This window comes from Pseudorasbora parva, chromosome 14, assembly GCF_024679245.1.
Source record: "Pseudorasbora parva isolate DD20220531a chromosome 14, ASM2467924v1, whole genome shotgun sequence".
Classification (NCBI taxonomy): domain Eukaryota; kingdom Metazoa; phylum Chordata; class Actinopteri; order Cypriniformes; family Gobionidae; genus Pseudorasbora; species Pseudorasbora parva.
This window is the reverse complement of record NC_090185.1, coordinates 10456407-10477230: the sequence shown is the minus strand read 5'-3', so window position 1 is coordinate 10477230 and position 20824 is coordinate 10456407. Positions and strand designations below refer to the sequence as shown.

At 39.6% G+C, this 20824-nt stretch overlaps 1 protein-coding gene across 1 annotated transcript; it reads left to right on the top strand.

The window, feature by feature from the left end:
- Positions 1–1640: 1640 nt before the first annotated feature.
- LOC137040725 (uncharacterized) lies at positions 1641–20008 on the top strand. Its single transcript, XM_067416498.1, has 5 exons — positions 1641–1926; positions 11032–11364; positions 16035–16364; positions 17977–18078; positions 19956–20008. Exons 1-5 carry the CDS (start codon positions 1869–1871, stop codon positions 20006–20008), a joined length of 876 nt encoding a protein of 291 aa, XP_067272599.1. The 5' UTR covers positions 1641–1868.
- Positions 20009–20824: the final 816 nt, after the last annotated feature.

Sequence of the window (20824 nt, the reverse complement as noted above, 5' to 3'; positions counted from 1 at the left end):
CCCTTGTCTGTGACGTGACATGATGTTAACTCCGTTAAATGAGCATATACCGCGGGAATTGAAGATCGGATTTATATTAATTTTGCTGAAGTGTAAGGTAGGCTATAAGACAACCTGCCTGTACTTTTTTTTTTGTTTGTTTAGATTGTGTAGCCCGTTTCGGGTTTTTTGAGCACCGTTGCGAGCATGTTGTGAGCAGTAGGCTAATCTATCAGCTGCCTCAGCTCGTCAGAAATGCCTTTGTGGTGGTATAATAACTAGCCTACTTTGTTTTTAATGTCAAAGTAGTTATATTTCGTTTCGTTTATTTTTTAAGTTCATTTAGAAAAATGTTTGGAGCAATTTTTGTTTGTTAAATTAAAGTTTTAATTTTTTTATGTGACGACCCAGTGAGTTAACCGCATGTTTAATAGCATAGTCTCTCAAACCAACTCTTGAATTGTCTTGCCTATATAAACTTTAATTTAACAAACAAAATTAGGATAATAAAAAACGAAACGAAAAATAACTACTTTGACATTAAAAAAAAACTGAACTATTTTAATGGCTGCAACAATGTAAAAAATAAAATAAATAAATAAAAAACATGGCTCCAGCCCTCGGGCTGAGAACTTTGATAAGCTGTCGGTTTTTACAAAGGAAAATGACTAAAATAGTAACTCACAGTGACTTGAATAAGTAACTTTAATCTGATTACTGGTTTGGAAATAGTAACGCGTTAGATTACTCGTTACTGGAAAAAAGTAGTCAGATTAGAGTAACGCGTTACTGGCATCACTGGTTGCGACACAGATGATAAAATGTGTAACCCATTGTAGTGGACAGCACACACCAGGGCCCAGTTTATGGCCGGGCCCTTCTCTGTCCATTACAGTGGACAAAGGTTTGCTACATTTTGATTGGATCTTGTTAAACTAGCACAAACAAAATGCCCAACGCCATCAGATAAAGATTCTTGGACAACAACCAGACACCTCTTTGAGGGCAAGAAGAAGACCTCTGGTACCAAGCCCAGGAAGGACAGGACCTCTCATTGGTCCACATGCAGTTTCTGCCCTTCTGTTTCTGGAAAGTGAGAAATACATTGATAAACTTTAAAGACACTTTAAAGACTTCTAATTGTGCAAATGAGTTCCACAGAGGAAAAAAGGGTGGGCCTCTGATGCCAGCAGCCAATCGCAACACTGGAATGGAGAAGCGCCAAATTGCAATCCCCTCCTTTTCGGAAAAGGATAAAGGTACCCTTTTTCAACAGAAACTCCTGGTTTGGATTCTCTCCCTTAGAGAGGTAAACGGTTCACTCTGTAACACAGAATATTGCACACATACACACACAGTCTCTCCAAGGTTGGAGCTGATTAAGCTCCAGTTCTAACCAAAACATACTGATAACGTGCTTTCTCTCAATGAGAGGGACAGACAATAGTACAGGCAATCTTCATCTTGACTCTTTAGTGTTTCAGTAAAAGGAAATATAAAAGGTCAATTAAATGAAAGACACTTTAGAAAACAAGAAGCATGAAGCAAAATCATAACTGGAAATAATCATTATAATAATATAGGAAGATAAATATTGATTAATGTTTTGATTATGAATTTAATTAGGAAATATATACAGGTATATTGAAGCGGCAGTGGATTTCAGACTCCTCCTTTCACACTTCAAACAAAAATTTCACACTTCAGCCCTCAAACCTAACCTTGACAGATCTTCTATGACGACTCTTTCCTGTGAAGGCTCTCTGTTATGACGAATCTTCTCAACAGTTCTTCAAGGTTCTTACATTCAGTTCTCCTTTCTTTAACAAAGGGTGTGAAAGGAGAGGAACATAATATGCACATTTCTTAGAATCTTTTCATGAGGAAATATGGGGAAAATTAACTTCATTTTTATTTTGATATCAGCGTGTGTTTTGCTCGACTGTGGTAAGTCATTTATTTGTTATAATATCTTGTTTGGTCAAATGGGTTACATTGACCCAGCACTGGGTAGAAATATGAATAATAACCCAATAAAATGACCCAGCTGGCTGAACTGAATCCAGCATGTTTTTAGTTAATGAAATAACAATGAACGGCACTTCTACAGCATTTATTAATCTAAGTTAAAGATGATCTCCATAACTTTTTTTTCTGTTTAAGATTGACAAAAATTATATAATGAGAATGTAGATGAATCCATTTTCCAAACTGTGTTTTTGTCTTACCCTGAATCATTATAGTAGCTACACTTACAATTAGTTTTTATATTGGGACTATTTTAAACCGGCTTTAATGTTAATTTCAACATTTACTAATACATTATTAAAATCAAAAGTTGTGCTTGTGAATATTAGTTTAATGCATTGTGAGCTATAGGGGTGACCCCTAATAGTCGAAGATTTGATGCAGCGATATGCAGGACTGGATTTGACCACTGATCTCATGGTCGAATCTTTGCGGGTGTTATGAAACGAGGATCATACCATTTTGGCAAAATGGGGGTGCTCAATATTAGTGTTATAAAGACGCGCCTTTAAAATTCGAACACACATACACCGATGGCGGCATTCGACGCCTGTCCGCGGAGATTAAATGTATATTTCCCTCAAATCGTGAATACTGATTTCACCCTGTGCTACAAGATACACTCATCGTGCAGCTCTTCTGTCGGAAGTCGATTCAAAATTGAGCTTGCGCGTATATAATGTTCACGTCTGCCCGGTGTGAGATACGGCGCTGAGCTTCAGTCCGGTGTGCGACCCTCTTTAGGCACAATCGGCTTAAGAACGCGCATATAAACGCACTCAAAGTGATCTTTTCCTCTCTAGGCAGGTATTTTTTTAGGTTTATTTATCAAAATGTTCTTTTATATATTTGTGTGATGTTCTGTGTTTCGATCGCGGCTTTTAAATGTTATGAGAGAACGGTTAATTTACGAATGTGTAGTGTAGCCTAGTTTTGATCACTTTATTAAAAGTGGTGGCTGTGTGCCGTGTGTAAAGTAGAATAAAAATAGTCTCCTGCTGACTAGTGTCCTGCCCTTCCCAACCCGTTTATACCGTTTATTTTTTTACGGTCTATGGTTTACACACACACAGATGATTCGACTATCGGTCGACCATAGAGAGATTCGAAAATTCTGGTTCGAATGTGTAAATCCTTAGTCGGGGACAGCCCTAGAGCTAAGGTTAACAAAGATTAATAAACACAATAACAAATGTATTGCTCATGGTTAGTTAATGTTACTAATGTTAACAAATAACCCTTCTTGTAAAGTGTTACTGAAAATATTAATAAAATTATGAAAATAGACTGAATTTACATGTCTAATGTAAAACAACATGAAAAACATAAAGATAAAAGGCATTAAAAACTGTTAAACCCTTTACGCACAGCCTCTGAAAACAACTGAATACTTACTGAGTCATCATAAAGTGGCTTAATTCACAGATCTCAACCAAACTCTATGTACTGATCAAAAGTGTTTTGTCATTAATACACTTAAATGTTGCACTACCAAGCCCGTAACACTAGCCCGGGCTTGGCACTTCAGCTTTATGTAACTAGTGAAATAACTATACCTAAAGTAATTAAAATGCCTAATTGGATCCTGTGTTACTCTGCGCATGCTTTTTGATCATTACAAATATAATGTAAAATGATTATCTTAGAAGATATGCTGTCTCTCGCATCACATAAATTATCGATAGTTAAGTTATTTTTCTGTCTCTTGACTGTCTGATTTGGACTTGGACTTGATTTGGACTTCAACCTCTTTGGATTCAGTTCTGACTCGTTCATGACTAGTCCTGTACTTGAACTTGACTTGGACTTGAACCTCTTCAGACTTGGACTTGACTTGGTCTTGACCTGTCCTGTACTCTGACTTGACCACAGCCCTACCCCAGGGTACCATTCCTCCAACCGAGCCACCTTGTGTGGTTAGGGGCGCAGCTGTCTTCAGCAAGCACAAATATCAGTGTCCGTCCAGACACGTAGCCATTCTGGGATGTTCCTGTAACGAGTTAAAGTATTTTATAAAAGTATGTAATACTTTGCTTTTCGCTAAAATCCCTTTTATTGTTTTATTCACGTTTTTCCTTGAGCATTATTTGCTTATTTTGCTGTAAACTTTATGGGGACTTTTATTTTGAAGTTTCTTTTGGTGCTCCATCGACGCCATTTTCGAATGAGTGTGCGCCTCTCGCCAGTTCGCATTGCATGCACTGGAGAAAGGTAAGCGGTTTTCTGAGCTGGTGCCCGAGGAGAGAGCCCTATAGCCCCTTTCACACTGCGATGTAAAAAAAACAAGGAATTGATAGCGGTATGGATGAAGAATTTAATTCTTTTGAGAATTTAAAGATAGCCATTAATAATTCAAAGAATACAACACCAGGAAGAGACATGATCAGCTATAGTATGTTAAAAAATTTACCAGAGGTGGCCTATAAAGCAATATTGGATCTTTATAACCACATATGGAGTGAAGGCATATTACCCAAAGATTGGAAAAGTGCAATAGTGATACCAATAGTGAAACCAGGGAAAGATGCAACAAAAGCTAACAGTTATAGACCAATTGCCCTTACGTCGACATTAAGGAACCCCACAAGGAAGTGTAATCAGTCCAATTTTGTTTAATTTAATGATAAATGATATATTTGAAAAACTTAATCCTAACACTGGAAAGGCATTGTATGCAGATGATGGAGCAGTTTGGAAAAGAGGTAGGAATCTTAGGAGTATAGTCAAAGGAATACAGGAAGCAATATATGAAGTTGAAAGATGGTCAGTAGACTGGGGATTAAAATTTTCAGTATCAAAGACTGAATATATGATTTTTACAAAGAAGAAGAAGATGGAACAAATTACACTGAGATTATATGACCAACCATTAGAAAGAGTGTCAGAATTCAAATATCTTGGACTAATCTTTGATGAAAAATTAAAATGGAAAAGACTTATTAAGAAAATTGAACACAAATGTAAAGGTATAATAAATTGTATGGTAGCAATATCCAAATATGAATGGGGAGCAAGCAAGAGCTCATTATTGCATGTATATCAAGCATTAATTCGCTCTAGTATAGACTATGGATGTGCAGTGTATGGGGCTGGATCTAAATTAGAGATTAAGAAACTGGAAAATATTCAATCTAAAGCACTTAGAATCTGTTGTGGAGCAATAAGATCAACCCCTTTAGATGCCATCAGGGTTGAAATGGGGGAGATGCCATTAGATTTGAGAAGAGAGAAAATGTCTTTGATGTACTGGGTTAATCTACAGGGAAGTGAAAGAAATCATCATACACGAACAGTTTTAAAAGATTGCTGGGAATATAAAAAGAATAGAGGGAATAGTTTTGGATGGAAATATGAGCAATGGGTCAAGGAGTGTGACCTGAAGGATGAAGTTATCTGTCCTAATGTACCACTACATGGTGTATCAGTATGGAATATTACAGAACCTGTTGTCGAAATGAGATTATTAGATGCCCGGGAAAAAGAAGAAGGGTATAGTAATAGTTTTGAAATCAGTGGTTTTATCAGAGAAACATTTCATTCCTTTGTACAGATTTATACAGATGGATCTAAAGAACCGGTGAGTCAGAAAGTGGGAATAGGAGTGTATATTCCCAGATTTAAATCCCAAATAAGTTTAAGATTAAGTGATAAACTATCTGTATATTCCATAGAATTAAGTGCTATAATAGTAGGATTGCAGTGGGTTGAACAGGTTAAACCAAATAGGGTTGTAATCTGCTCAGACTCTTCATCAGCTCTTAAAAGTATAAACTTAACAAGAACTGGTAGAGAAGACCTGATGGTGGAAATGTATACATTATTGTACAGAATGAAAGCAGAGGATATAGTAATTTATTTCTGTTGGGTACCAGCACATATAGGGATAGTAGGGAATGAAAAGGCAGATCAATTAGCAAAAGAAGCATTAAAGAAAAATTTGGTGGATATTGAGGTACCCCTGGGAAGAAGTGAGGTAAAATCAGTGATTAATAAGGAAATAATTAAACTGTGGCAACAAAAATGGGAAAATAGTACAGGCAGATGGTTTTATAATATTAAAAAATCAGTAAGGAAAAAGGAAGTTTTGTGGAAGACATAGAAAGGAAGAAGTTATGATATCTAGATTAAGGTTTGGGCATACAGGGTTAAACTCAACACTTACAATAATGGGGAAGCATGAAAATGGTATGTGTGATGAATGTAATGTATTAGAAACGGTAGAACATGTGTTTTTTAAGTGTACTAAATATCATGATGATCGTAATAGTCTATTCAGCAATATAAAGATTAGACCAGTAAGTGTAGTGGACCTATTGGGAAAGGATTTGAGAGATAATCAGGTATATACGGCGGTTTTAACCTTCTTAAAGTGTACAGGATTAGAGCATAAGATATAGATGTAGTAGCCTAATGCTTTCATCCATCTCAGAGAGTGAGGAGCCCATTGTGGAAACTGGAGGAGCTGAACATGCAGCGTCAGTTAAAGCATGGGATCTGATCCTTTGGGGGTGGGTGGGGCAATTAAACAATAATTATACAGATACATCACCCATGCAAGTAAATAAGTTATACAGTAGGTGGCGGTAATACTCCAACGGAGTGAACGGCCATATAACAAGAAGAAGAAGAAGAAAGTTTTCTGAGCTCTTTGTATTATGGTCAAATTAAGTCTTTAAAGTGTATAAATTGGTCCTATATCTTGTTGTGGACTATCTTGAGACTATTAGCAGTGTTCTGGTGTATGTTTTGTATCCGTGTGAATTGAGAATATGTAGTTATATCGAGTGCATGGAATGATATGTTGTTGGCATGGTTCTGAGTATTAACAGTTATTATGTCATATAGGATATCTTGTAAATCTTCCATGAAGAGAGGGCTGGGCGATATGACGAAATATATCGTCTGGACGATAGAAAATGTCTATCGTTTTATATAAGGCTCTATCGCTTACGCCACGATAAGGCGTTTACGGCAGAATTTTATGTCACGATGCACCTCACGCCACGGCATGCCCATGCACGCTGCAATACATAAACAACAAACATGGAGTAGTAGACGCGGTTCAGACCAGGGTAATTCTCAGAGTAATTATGCCAGAGTGGTGGCATAAGTGCTCAAAACAAACTTCAGACACAGACGCTGCAACGGGCTTTTACGCGTGGCACACCAGCCATATATTGAAATATTTTAATGGCAGGTGTAGGGATGGCGAAAACTAAACATTTTCTTGACCGACCACCGAGCCTCATTAGCCGGTTGAAACCGGTTAACCGATTAGTTTAAAATATGCTGCGCTATTTGAAATAACAGCCGCGAGCCGCGCTCCGCTCTCTCTCTCTCTCACACACACACACACACACGCACTGTCCTAGCGCTGCCGCCTCCCTTCCAATCACGTCACTTTTTTAAAATCCCCCACAGCGTGAAACATGAGTCCCACAAACGCGCCGCCGAGGAGCTTGTTTGTAATCTGAGGACAAATGGCTCCTTAGTTTCGAAATGGTTTGGGTACGAGGTGATCGCGTTGAAAATAAAGGCATTTGTCTAGCGTTAGAAGCTCATTTGTAACATTGCCGCGGCTCATTTAAGAAAATGAAAGCTCAGAAGAGACGCCGCTTTAGTTCGAGTTAGAGCTAACAATAATAAAGAAAGACGATCAACACCTTGTGTTACCACTGAAATGTATGTAATATACATTTCCAAATGTAAGCCCATCTTAAGCGAAATGCACACTTCATACTGTCGTCTGCCCTGGTTCTAACCTCGAGTGTTTACTTTTTGCAAACCTTGTGAGCACGCAAACCCAAACGCTGTGACCTCGCGCCAAATGTTTTTATTGGTTTATTAAGTACAAACAGGCGAATTATGAAATATTGAGTGCGAGGGATATGTTCACTTCACACAAAAAGATTTTGGAATGAGACGGCTAACTGTAGTAGCGTTTAGTCCACTGTATAATAGCCTAATTTAGAGATCACTTCTTTTTTTTTCAACCGACAACTTTGATCAGTTAACGTTGATACGGTCAACCATCGGCCAAACGGTCATCGGTTAACATCCCTAGGCAGCTGTTAACTTTACCAACAGTCTTGCTTGAAAAAAGGTTCTAAATAAAATAAAAATGTAGTCCATACTACCTTTATTTGTTTTGTATATCATTTCAAACTGCATTTCCACATTGCAATTTTGTATAGACTATTCATAAACTGGATTAACAGAAAAATTGCTATATCGTTATGCATATCATTATCGGGATATCAAATTAGCTATATCGGGATATTAATTTTTGGCCATATCGCCCAGCCCTATGAAGAGATATCTTTGTGCATATTAATTCACAGGTATTTCACTTTTATTTCATTTTCATGTTCTTGCACTGTGAATAATGCTATGTCTCAATGTTAGTATTATTTCTTTTAAATTGTAAACAAATGAGTTCGCATTGCATGCACTGGAGAGAGGATATCTTGTGAATCTTCCATGAAGAGATATCTTTGTGCATATTAATTCACAGACAACATCCATTTCTGAGCCAGTTTGATGTCAATAAAGATCCCCATTAATGAGCAGCAGTGAGAGTGTCCTGGTTCTTTCTTAAACACAACGCAGAGAGAGAGAGCGTAACGGCGGTCAGCAGAGGACCGGTTACATTCGCTCCCCCTGAGGGGCATCCCAGAGTAAACTAGTTTGGTTGTTCCCTTAATGGTTCACTGCTTCATGGGCACCAAATTGGTTACTCAGTTGGTTAATTGATCAGTCTCAGAGCATACAATCGAAAAGGGTTACACAACACACTGTGGGTCTTACCCACCCAGGATATTCTGGGTCCTACACAGAGTGAGGTAAAATATTTGCTGGGGAAGGAGGCCCTAGAACATGTTCCTCCTTCCGACAGAGAAAAACATTTCTACAGCTTTTATTTTATCATCCCAAAGATGGATGGTGGGCTGCATCCTATTTTGGATCTGCATCCTTTGAGCCAGTCAGTTATACTTATCTTAAGTTCAAAGTGTTCAAATTGAGACAAATCGTGCCACAGATCAGATCCGTGGACTGGTTTGTCACAATAGACCTCAAGGACCTTCCACAACACAGGAAATCTTTAAAGTTTGCTTCTGAACTACAATGACGATTGTTTGATATTAGCTCAGTCGGATCAGATTTACTTCCAACATCTGTCAGTCTACTTCAATACTAGCGTCTGTTGCACTTTCGCTCCTTCTACTGTGATCCACCCTGAGGAAAACTCTATTAGAGAAAAACTATCTACCAGTAACCTAATAGTAGTACTGTAGTATACTGTAGTATAATAGTATAATGTATTAATCAACAAAAACAACAACCTTTATTTCTATAGCACGTTTAAAAACAACATAAGTTGAACAGTGCTTTACACTCTCAACACCACTAATCAAACATTGACAAAACACTCAGTACAGGACACTTCTCAAAATCCCAGCCCTTATGGGCAGTGGTAAGCTATCGATATATAACGGTAATATATGTTAATATATAGCTATAACACATAAACCACAATAACGACAACGACATGATTTTCTGACACTTCTACAACCCCTGACACTTCTCTGAAATGGCAGACCACAAAGTGGTGCGAGTTTCGAACCCGAAGTGACACTCAGAACTGAACCTTAAAGGTGAGTTTTATTTTTTTTAAATGAACAAGTCAACTAGCCTGACAAGCCAGACCCACATCAAGATGTTTGGTCTGGAAACTCACCATAGACAGGGCTCAGTCCGAGGGGCGGGATAAACGGTTGTCTTTCAAACTCCCTCTGCACGCGATAGGATAGCGGTACACCAACCGGAGCAACGTCGGTGAAGGGGAGCTCGCTGACTGATTAAACATTCGCCGTTTCCGGTCGGCTAAACTCTGAACATATCTTCCCTTTTTAAGAATGACTTCAGTGCCGCTCTTTGTTCTTTTCTCAGAGGAAAGCTTAACTCCAAGTCTTCCGGAGGCGCGGGCAGAGCTGATTCGAAAGATCGCCGCCGTTCGCCAGTTTCTGTGTTACTAGAAGCACGCAAACGCAACTCGGCCGTCGTCATTATGGCCCCGCCCGCCGACTCTATAGCCTACCTACACGATGTGATTGGGTCGTCCAGATTCTGAGGAAAACAGCTCAGATAGGAATTGAGAGTTGCTAGACCACACTTGCGGGCAAATTAAATTTGCTGCCGCTAGGGTGCGTCTAGATTTCTAGGCTACAAGTCAACCCTTCCATCACAAAAACTGAAAACGTTTTAATGAACAACTCTATAGTCCAGAACACAAGCAGATAGTCCAACTAACGACATATTACAATTATGACAAGATTAGAGTTATAGCGATCACAAAAACACAAACAGTTCTTATGAAGAAACTCGATAGAACACGAGCACGGCAGTCCAACTAACAAACAAATTAAAATTATGACAAGATTAGTTATAGCGATCACAAAAACACAAACCGTTCTCATGAACAACTCTATAGAACACGGGCCGACTGTGTTCTGTCAGGACTCAGGAGCCGCTTTACTGAACTGCTGTGAGCTGCTGAAATAAGCCAATCAGAGCAGAGCTCAACATTAATATTCATGACACTTCCAAATAAGGCAAAAACAGAGCATTACATCCTAGGGACAATTTATAGGGTTGTAAATGGACCTGTAAAACTGTATCTTGACAAGTTTTGCAGATATCGTAGATGTAGATATCAGATTTTACATATTGTTCCAACTCATTCTAGGGCACCTTTAAATACCAAAATCATACAGGAAAGTATGGGGTTCTGCTGGTCCCGCTGTAGGGCCCTTAGATTCGTCCTGATCCCTTCATCTACTGTTTCTTTCACGCATATGTCAGGCATATATTGTATTTTGAATATGCACCATGAATCACGTTATATTTCACGACCCATACAATCTTTATGGGTCTGCATAATTTTTTCTTATTCACAGCGCTTTCCTTTTGTTTTGTTTCACTGTCTCAAACATGATTTATAATGAACTGTTAATTTTTCTTCAGGTGTGTCTGGTGTTTATACAGACAGATTAACAGTGTCAGTGATGGAAGGAGATTCACTCACTCTACACACTGATGTTCAAACAAACCAACAAGACAGAATTAAATGGTACTTTAATGCCATCCGCATCGCTCAAATCAATGGAAATAAGAGTAAGATCTGTACAGATGTTCAGTGTAATGAAGGTACTGAGAGATTCAGAGACAGACTGAAGCTGGATCATCAGACTGGATCTCTGACCATCAGAAGCATCAACACCACAGACTCTGGACTCTATAAACTAAAGATCATCAGCAGCAAAAGCTATGATAGGACCTTTAGTGTTTCTGTCAGGGGTGAGTCATTTACTAAATGTTTAAAATCAGAAATGCTTTCAATAATATGATATGTAATATCCGTGGAAGTGTTTCTAGTATCTCATTTCACATCTAGTTTCTGCATGGGGGGGGGAGGGGGTCTGCGGTCTGGGGTGATGGGATGGGGGATATCTGCGGTCTGGGGTGATGGGATGGGGGGCTTCTATGATATATGACTGCATAGCCTATAACAAAACACAATGAATTTCAAACCTGAACCAGACATATTTTTATTCAAAGGTTCCGGGACACCAGCCATGCCAACGGAATGAATGAAAATTAGCTTATCAATGCATATCTAAATTTGCGCCTATGGTATTTTTTTAGAATTTAGAAAAAAGATGCTGCAGCCAATGAGCAGCCCGCAGGGCTGGTTGCAGGATGATTTAACCTCCGCAGACAGTTTTTAATGTTTATCAGACAATAACTACTCAAGATTTTGCTTACAATTAGGGCCAGATTCGGGATTCAGGACAACAGTTTTGATTTCGGGATGTCTGGTCACCCTAATGGTTTCTATATAAAAATGTAAATACAGTGTAAATTACTTTGTTCCGTTATTATGCTTGTTGACAAGCAGAATGTGACAGTTGGTTCAAAAATGTATGTCTTATACAGTTCCCAGTCAGTCAGTCACTAAGAGTTATGTCAGTGAATTGGGATCTAGCCTGAGAGCCCTATCACTAAATCAAAAATTTAACAAATTGAACTTTTTAACGATTGTCTAGATAATTACATTACATCTAACAGTAACTTTGAGCTAATTTAAACAAAGAATGCTTCAGTGCATTGGCATCCGCATGAGACTCAGCTATGTGATTCAGTTCACCTGTGGGTTTTGATTTTTGTTTATGTTTTATTTTCTTGTAAATAAATCAATAATTTCTGCACTTGAGTCCTCGCACCATTTTCTTTGTGTTCCCGACCGTGACATAAGGATACGACCATCAGAGGACTCAGCAGAATGGGCATCTTCCTATTCCCATCTCCCTGCCCTTCAGCTGCATCAGGAGAAGGTCAACACAGCAGACTCCATTCCAGGAGGGAAAGGAGGGAGCTAGCATAAAGGAGTTTGCTTACCGGTTCCTGTAGCGGAGGGGCTCAACATCAGTCCGGCAGAGCTCAAGGACATTTTTAACACCCGCCTTAATGAGCCAATCATTGCCTGGGAGATGGAAATGCTGGGGACACTATCATTTTGGCAATTTGTAGGGTATGTGTACGATCGTGAGGGTGTAGGAGTGCCCTGGAGGGGTGGTGTTTCCACCTCTTGGGCCTCGCCCAATTTTCCCCACAGACTGCCAAGTCCCCAGTCCTCCGATGACCCCTTCAGGGAGAAGGAGGAGGAAGAATGGCTCCACATTCAACACCCACCCGGTAGTCCCTGTACCAGTGGATCGTGTTCCGGTAGTCTTGAAACGGAGGAGGAGAAGGAAGGTTCCCTCCGTGCCTGTTCCAGTGGTCCCAGTTCCGGTGGATCGTGTGACGGTAGTCCCTATGCCGGTGGATCGTGTTCCGGTGGTCCCTGTGCCGGTGGTCCCGATGCCGGTGGTTCCCGTGCCGGTGGATCGTGTTCCGGTGGTCCCTGTGCCGGTGGTCCCGATGCCGGTGGTTCCCGTGCCGGTGGATCGTATTCTGGTGGTCCCTGCACCGGTGGTCCGAATTCCGGTGGTTCCAGTGCCGGTGGACTCTGTTCCGGTTGACACTGCTGGACCGGAGAAGTTTCCCCGGCGTCCTGCTCTGCCTACGCCACTGAGGCTCCCTGCTCTGCCTACACCACTGAGGCTCCCTGTTCTGCCTGCGCCACTGAGGCGCCCTGCTCTGCCTACACCACTGAGGCGCCCTGCTCTGCCTGCGCCACTGAGGTGCCCTGTTCTGCCTGCGCCACTGAGGCGCCCTGCTCTGCCTACACCACTGAGGCGCCCTGCTCTGCCTACACCACTGAGGTGCCCTGTTCTGCCTGCGCCACTGAGGCGCCCTGCTCTGCCTACACCACTGAGGCGCCCTGCTCTGCCTGCGCCACTGAGGCCATCCTTAAAAATATTTTGGTTTGCAGTAACAGTAAAAAATTTTTTAAAAAGGGTCGGTAGGTAGGTCTATATTTTTTTTTTTCAAATTTTAATATTTAAAAAAAAGTACATTTTTGGTGATGGTGATTTACGTAGGTATGAATTTAAACAAATTGGCATATCGTGACATCACTGACTGGGTCTTCAAGCCGTGCCTTCGGGCGTGTAGGCTAATTGCAGGCTATATAGACCACAAACAAATTGAAATATTTGTCAAAAACATTTTTATTGCATAAATTTCAGGTGCATTCTTTAAGAAAAGGCTCCAACCACCAGCTAGCTGTCATTGACTCAAAGCTGTCAACCCTTTGTTCTACCGGGTAACAACCGGGTTTCTCACGTATTTTAGCTCTTTTCCCGCTGTCTTCCCGTTTTAGTATTTTCCCCGTAATATGTTTCTTATTTTTACGCTCGATTGTGTTAAATCTGAACACGCAACTATCTGTGTCTCTGAAGTGGCTTGCACTTCTTGCCAGACCAACGCATCTGGTGATATAGACTAGTGCATTTGAATATTAAAAAGCAAAAAGTTGTTTTTATGAATTCAATTAATTAAGTAGCTATAACCAGCTATTCAATCAAGAGCAGTGAGTGAGTCCTTTTGTTACTTTTGTTTGACAGACAGCAGTAAAGGCTACTGCCCCTTTAAGACCTAATACAGAGATATGCTCGTCTTTCTCAACTGTATAAAGTTCTCTTAAGCCATATAACTTACAGACTGTCTGATGGATACTCATCAAGATCGACATGTTGACATACTTTTTGTGTGAGTTTATCCGTTCAAACGCAAGACTTGAAAGAACTCAATATTTGCGCGCTGTGAGACGTGCGCGCGCTGCGCACATTGACAGATCTTCTCTCACTGCAGAAGGTTCTCATTCGCGTCTTCTGGCGAATATACTGAGTGATGATGGCGAAAATGACTGGTCATACCGCAGCACTCGCATGCATTGAACACAGTTTACAAAGATAGACCGTTTTGCCCACGTTTTCTTTTATTATCGCTGTTGTAGTGCACGTGTATCCATCGACAGAACCATACATAAAGCATTATTTTTCAAGTTACAACCAGTGCCGCCGCTCCCACCACGCGCTGGGGTCGAGCAGAACACACGCTACCCATAGCAACGCGTTATGACAACGACATTTCAGACTGACAGAGACAAGATAAACGACTTTTCCGCCATTTGTTACTGTTTTGTACACGTTGTTATATTAATTATAATTCAAAATCTGTTTTATTCGCCACAATATAGTAATGATAAATGTTGAGAGGGGCACTTTTGATTCATTTTCAAAAAGGGAAGGGGCTCAAAGCCCTCCCCTCTGCAGTGCACTTGCCTGGTGTGTGTAACGTGTCCATGGTCTTGACTCCTGTCACACAATGCGGCGAAATCTCCGACAGGACTTTAACAGTCTAACGTTTCAGTGAATGAGAGTATGAGCCGAACCGAAACGAACGCACGTGCAGGCCATAGTGTGACATCCGTTAACCATAGTGTAAACATAGATGACGTCACGGGTTTTTCTATAAACGAAAGAACGTAGCCTTCGTTTGTATGGCCCAGGCAATTTATACATTTATAATACTTACTAAAATATAATTCATATTATTTTATTACTGTTGTATTAGTTGTTTGAAAAGTAAAAAAAAGAAATTGGTCGGTCTTAAAGCCAATTTACAAGCGGCAAGTCGGTCGGACTAAAAGGGAAAAAAAAAAAAAAATTGAGTCGGCCCTAAATTGACAGGGTCGGTCGGGTTACGGCAAACAAGAATATTTTTAAGGATGGCCTGAGGCGCCCTGCTCTGCCTACACCACTGAGGCGCCCTGCTCTGCCTGCGCCTGGACGCAGTGGGCAGCACTGGCCACTTGAACTTTGTGGGCCACCATGGCCTCCTGAATTTTTTTGTTTTCCTCATTTCTACCTTGTCTGCCTCGCACCATTTTCTTTGTGTTCCCGACTGTGACAGTCTCCCATTTGCACTGCCATTCCCCTCCTAGGATGGGATTTGTGCTCCATTTACTCCCAGCAGGCGAACACTGCTTGAAATTCCATCACCTTCTGCAGTCAGATGCGGTGGAGGTGTCTGACACCAGGTCCGGTGCTTGTGTGCATGCATGGCTTATCAGACCCTGTGCTAGGCTCGGTGCCCTTATGCTGTGATTGAATGGGTTAAATTTGAACTTGAATGGTTGAGTACAGTTTACTTCCTTGCAGCATGGGGCGTGGCTTGATATGCAAATATCACACGGCAATGTCCACTGGTGGTTTTGTTAATATTCAAAGGTGATGGAGCGCTCAGGCGAGATGTCAATTCGTCAGTCTCTAACGTAACGTCTCTGTACACTTACATCAGTAACCTAGACACTTCAGAGAATGGGGTTACATTTGTAACCTAAACGTTCTAAGTATATATGAGTAAAGACATATGCACATATTTTTTTAACCACAAATATTTAGTAATTTTGCAGTTAATATTGCTTTTGAGTGAATTTCACAAAATCTAGGAAATCAATATGTATATTAATTTTGACAGTTATTTCTTGTTTCTAGTCTGCTGTTTATTTGTGTTTTCAGGTGTTCCTGATGCAGAGATGAATAAAATGAAGACAAATGTAGTGAAGGAGGGAGAATCTGTCACTTTTGATCTTGGTGAAATAAGAAAACCAAATGATGGGATGATGTGGTATTTTAATGATACTTGTATTGCTAAAATCACTAGAAATCTCAGTTATAACTGTAAAGAAGTTCAGTGTCCTGAGAGATTCAGAGACCGACTGAAGCTGGATCATCAGACTGGATCTCTGACCATCACAAACATCACAAACACAGTCACTGGACTCTATAAACTACTGATCAACAGAGACAGATTCAGCATAACAAAGATCTTCAATGTCGCTCTTAATGGTGAGTATAATTTAGTTATTAATGGCTCAGCAATAAAATTGTAGTTCTACTGGTACCATCAGGTCAGTGCCTCTCCTCCGATTGTATTAACACTTTCACGGACAAGCAATGATTTGTGTTGGGGAAAAAGTAGGTCTATAATTATATATTTTTTCCATTAACATTAACCTAAACTGTATCTCCATTATGTCATGAATTAATAAATTCATGGCTTATTGTTTAAATATTATTTTCAAGTCATGACTGTGGCTGATTGTTATTAAAAGATGTAAAGTTCTGTAGCATTTTTTTCTGTAATTTTTGTGGCTATATATATTCACCGATCATCCTAATATTTTGTCGGTCCCCTTTTGCTGCCAAAACAGCCCTGACCCGTCGAGGCATGGACTCACTTGTCACAGACATGCCAGGCTCCCAAGTCACAGCTTCACCACGCACACCCTCACCAGAATACTAATCACCCGCACCTGCAGTCAATCACCATCACAATCACCACCAGCACAAAAGACACACACACCTCTTCAGTCACTGTCCGGTCTCGTTTGCGCTAGGTACATTTCTCCTGCTGCCAAACCAAAGGACTCCTTTGACGCAAGTTCCTTTCTTTTGCATGAATGGATTGGATTGTGGAGGCCAAGTCAAAACCTTTTGTCCTCCTTAAACCTTTCCTGAACCAATTTTGTTTTGTGGCAGGCGCATTATCCTACTGAAAGAGGCACAGCCACCAGGGAATACTGTTTCCAAGGTGTACATGGTCTGGAACAATACTTAGGTACATGTCAAAGTAACATCCACATGGATGGCAGGACCCAAGGTTTCCCAGCAGAACATTACCCAAGAATCACGAGAATCACCTCCTTCCCACTTCACACTCACCTAGTCATCCACCAGATGTAAAAGAAAACGTGATTCATCAGACCAGGCCACCTTCTTCCATTGCTCTGTGGTCCAGTTCTGATGCTCACGTGCCCACTGTTGGTGCTTTCGGCAGAGGTCAGGGGTCAGCATGGGCACCCTGCCTGGTATGCGGCTATGTAGCTTTCGGCCAGTCAGCATACTATTGTGCTGGGTTAGACTCTACTCTGAAGCTAATTTAGTTTCCCTTAAAAGCAGTTCTTAGCACTAAAATAATTTACAGTTCCTTCCGCCTTCCTCCTTCATCTCTGTGTAAATTACAAACAGAGCAATTTGTAAAAACAATGACGTCGTGTTTTACGTGTTAGGGTTAGGCCTATAGGTGTTGTTTCTTTGCAAAGTGACATCGCCATCTACTGGCCTAGCAGCATAACAGCGTTTTAACCGTTTTCTCAGATCTGTGTGAACGGGATCATACCCTAAAACCAAACGAGACACTGAAGACTAAACATAACTGTGACCGTTTCCTTCATGGTCATTTATGTAGAGCTGTGCATTTTCTGACTGAGCGCTGTGCAGCATATTACTGACTGCACTGTAAGCACTTCATTAAATACATTTTTAAGTTTGTTACGGTTATTTTTGTATTGCTTGTATTCATCTCTTACAGATATTACCATTGTGTGTGAGTCTGTGAAATGTGGTTTACTATATTAAATAACTTGCCTTGTCTAACGCCTCTCTCTATTCTCTCCAGATTCTCATGTAGATGATAAAGCAGAAAGACTTGTTCTCATTTACCCGCTGCTGCTGGCCATAGTAGCTCCTGCTGCTGCTGCTGCTGCTGCTGCTGCTGCTGGTCTGATTTACTCGAAGTCTAGACAAAAAAACACTAAAGAGTAAGTATTTAATTGTGCATAATGTTTCAAACGTTTCATGCTTTGCAGCATTTTGTGTGTTTTTATGTGTGTGCTGTACACAAAGTGATTGTATGTGTGTTTGTACAGTTCAATGAAATACAATTCAAATACAAAAGGGCACTTTTACATTTTTGAATTATAAATACAATTATTTATTACACTGCTCTCTTAAATGCTTGATTCTGATTGGAGAGTCATGGCATATGAGGTCAGTTAATTGTCCGATAATGACTGTTATATAATGTGTTGCTATATAATGATGCTCATCTGGGTATTTGGAGCCGGCATTTCTTTTAGGTCTTGTTTCATTCAAACACATCTCTCAGTTATCAAATGTTTTTTTATAGATCAAATCAGTATTAAAGTTAGCATAAAACTAAAGAATTTTCTTCCATTTGGTGACGTGTATCCATATGAAATATGGAATAAGATTAAATTTGGAACTTGACTTGGTCCATAGGGAATTGATTGGATGATTGTGGTTTGCGATTGGTGAATCTTATGTGAGTGACAGGTTGCCCCGCCCCAAGAGGGAGGGGAAGTTATTTGATTAAAGATTGACTGTGAGGCACATGAATTTAAATACATATTGATGGGTAGTGAGTGTAATGATGGGATGTGAGTGTAAATGTGAGTCAGATAGTGTTTAAAGATAAATCAGAGTTGATCAGAGTTGATTTAGATTTGTTGCTCTAATCTCTCTCTATATTCTGTGTGCTGTTGTCACGTGATCTGGGCTCAGATGAGTCCGTAATGGAGAGAGAATCTGTCCATTTAAAATACAGAGAGAGGCGATCAGATATTGTGGACATCTAATGAAAAGTCTCACACTGCTGAAATCAGAGGAGGGTCCAGTAAGATATTATAAAGGATAGCGATGATGTGTGTGTGTGTTTTCTGTACTCTTGTGTGGCCCAATCAGGCATTGAGCAGAGTGTGAATAGCGCTTGCAAACAAGGCGTGCTATTAGCACTTGGTGTAAATAGACACACCGTTATTATTTATTGCTGGTCTATATAGACCCCCAAACAGACTAGTGTAGTGTCACTTCTTGTTTCTTAGTCTCTCAGCATAAAACACAGAAATAAAAGCAATAGTCTACAGTATGAAAAAAGGAGAACTTGTGGTAAAAATAATGCCATGCTGAGCACTATCTCAGCACATCTCAGCACTATAGCTTATTTTAAACCATCTCTTCATTTCCAATAATCTTGAATTGCAATTATCTGATAAAAACACTATACAAACATGTTGGTTTATATTTATACTGTATTTAAAGGGATAAAAATGTAAAAATGTAAATTCTGTCATTAATTATTCTGCCTCATGTTGTTCCAAACCCGTAAAACAAAAAAACAACAAATGAAGATATTTCTGATGAAATCCGAGAGCTCTCGGTCTCCATAGACTGCAATTTAACTGTATTCTCGTCGCTTCATAACATTAAGGTTGAACCACTGGAGTCTCATGGACTATTGTTGCGATTTTTTTTTTTTTTTTTTTTTTTTTTTTTTTCCCTTTCCTTCATTTCTGAGGATTGAAAGTGTTAATTACAGTCAGAGAGCTCTCAGATTTCATTAAAAATGTCTTCATTTGTGTTCTGAAGATGAACGGAGGTCTTACGGGTTTGGAACGACATGAGGAGGAGGAATCAATGACAGAATTTTCTATCCCTTTAACTCCTCACATAAACTGTAATTTCTCCGAGTAGACTCTTTTTACTAGACAGCACATTTACATTACTCAAACATGCAAAAGCACTGCTCCTTTTCTTATGTCTGTTTTCTATTTCACTGTCCTGTGTGTTTTCTTCTAGGTTACACTGCGAACAGACGAGATCGACTGAGGGGCCGAGCATTATTTCGCTGAATAGCCTTTCATCAGCTAAAATATCCTAAAAACATATTTGATCATCCAGAGTCACCCAGAGTAATTATTTTACTGTATTCATTTTTCTTTATTTATTATTTTTGGTTTATTTATATTCTGATATTTATATTCTGATATCTGATATTACATCATTATATGATGCATTCAATTATTACATAAGATATAACATCTGATCATTTTGTTTTCTAGCAGAATTTTGTTTAAGGTGGAATAGTTGATTCTCTAAAAAAAATGTTTTTCGGTTATGCTGGTTAAAAGTCTCCTCATATCCTGATAGCAATCGTTTGTGGAAGGCGTACAACCATACACTTACACTATTCTTTTAGTAATTGAATTCTCTAAATATTGCTTTAAAACGGTTCGGCTGTAAATCTGTAATACAATAAGGAACAAAGACACGTGTTACCAGTGAGTGCTTTGAATGTTTATTAGAGCTGATAAAGTGATCTAACAGTGATCGATTATGTCGTGTCATTTACACTATAAGATCATAAGAGCATTTGCACTGCTCTGGTTTGACTATAATGATGTCTGTTTTTGTGATGACAAAACATTTACATGTCAGAGTTATAATGCTGTCATTTGCCAAATTCTTTTCAACTGATTGTGCCATAATATGAATAAATAACAGCTGGCCATAGATGACTGTTTCATTATATAACTATTGTAGATAATCTGTGCAAAGAAGTTTTATTTTGTGAAGAAATACTTTGCTTAAGTATTTATTGAAACGTGTTTATGTGATAAATGCCATTAAAACATCTGATTTACTCACAATAACTGGACTCTTTGAGT

Excerpts from the sequence above, each read along its gene's own strand:
- LOC137040725 (XM_067416498.1), top strand. The coding sequence starts at position 1,869 with ATGGGGAAAATTAACTTCATTTTTATTTTGATATCAGCGTGTGTTTTG. Across the intron at positions 1,927-11,031 it reads GTGTGTTTTGCTCGACTGTG|GTGTGTCTGGTGTTTATACA; the intron begins GTAAGTCATTTA and ends ATTTTTCTTCAG. Across the intron at positions 11,365-16,034 it reads CTTTAGTGTTTCTGTCAGGG|GTGTTCCTGATGCAGAGATG; the intron begins GTGAGTCATTTA and ends TTGTGTTTTCAG.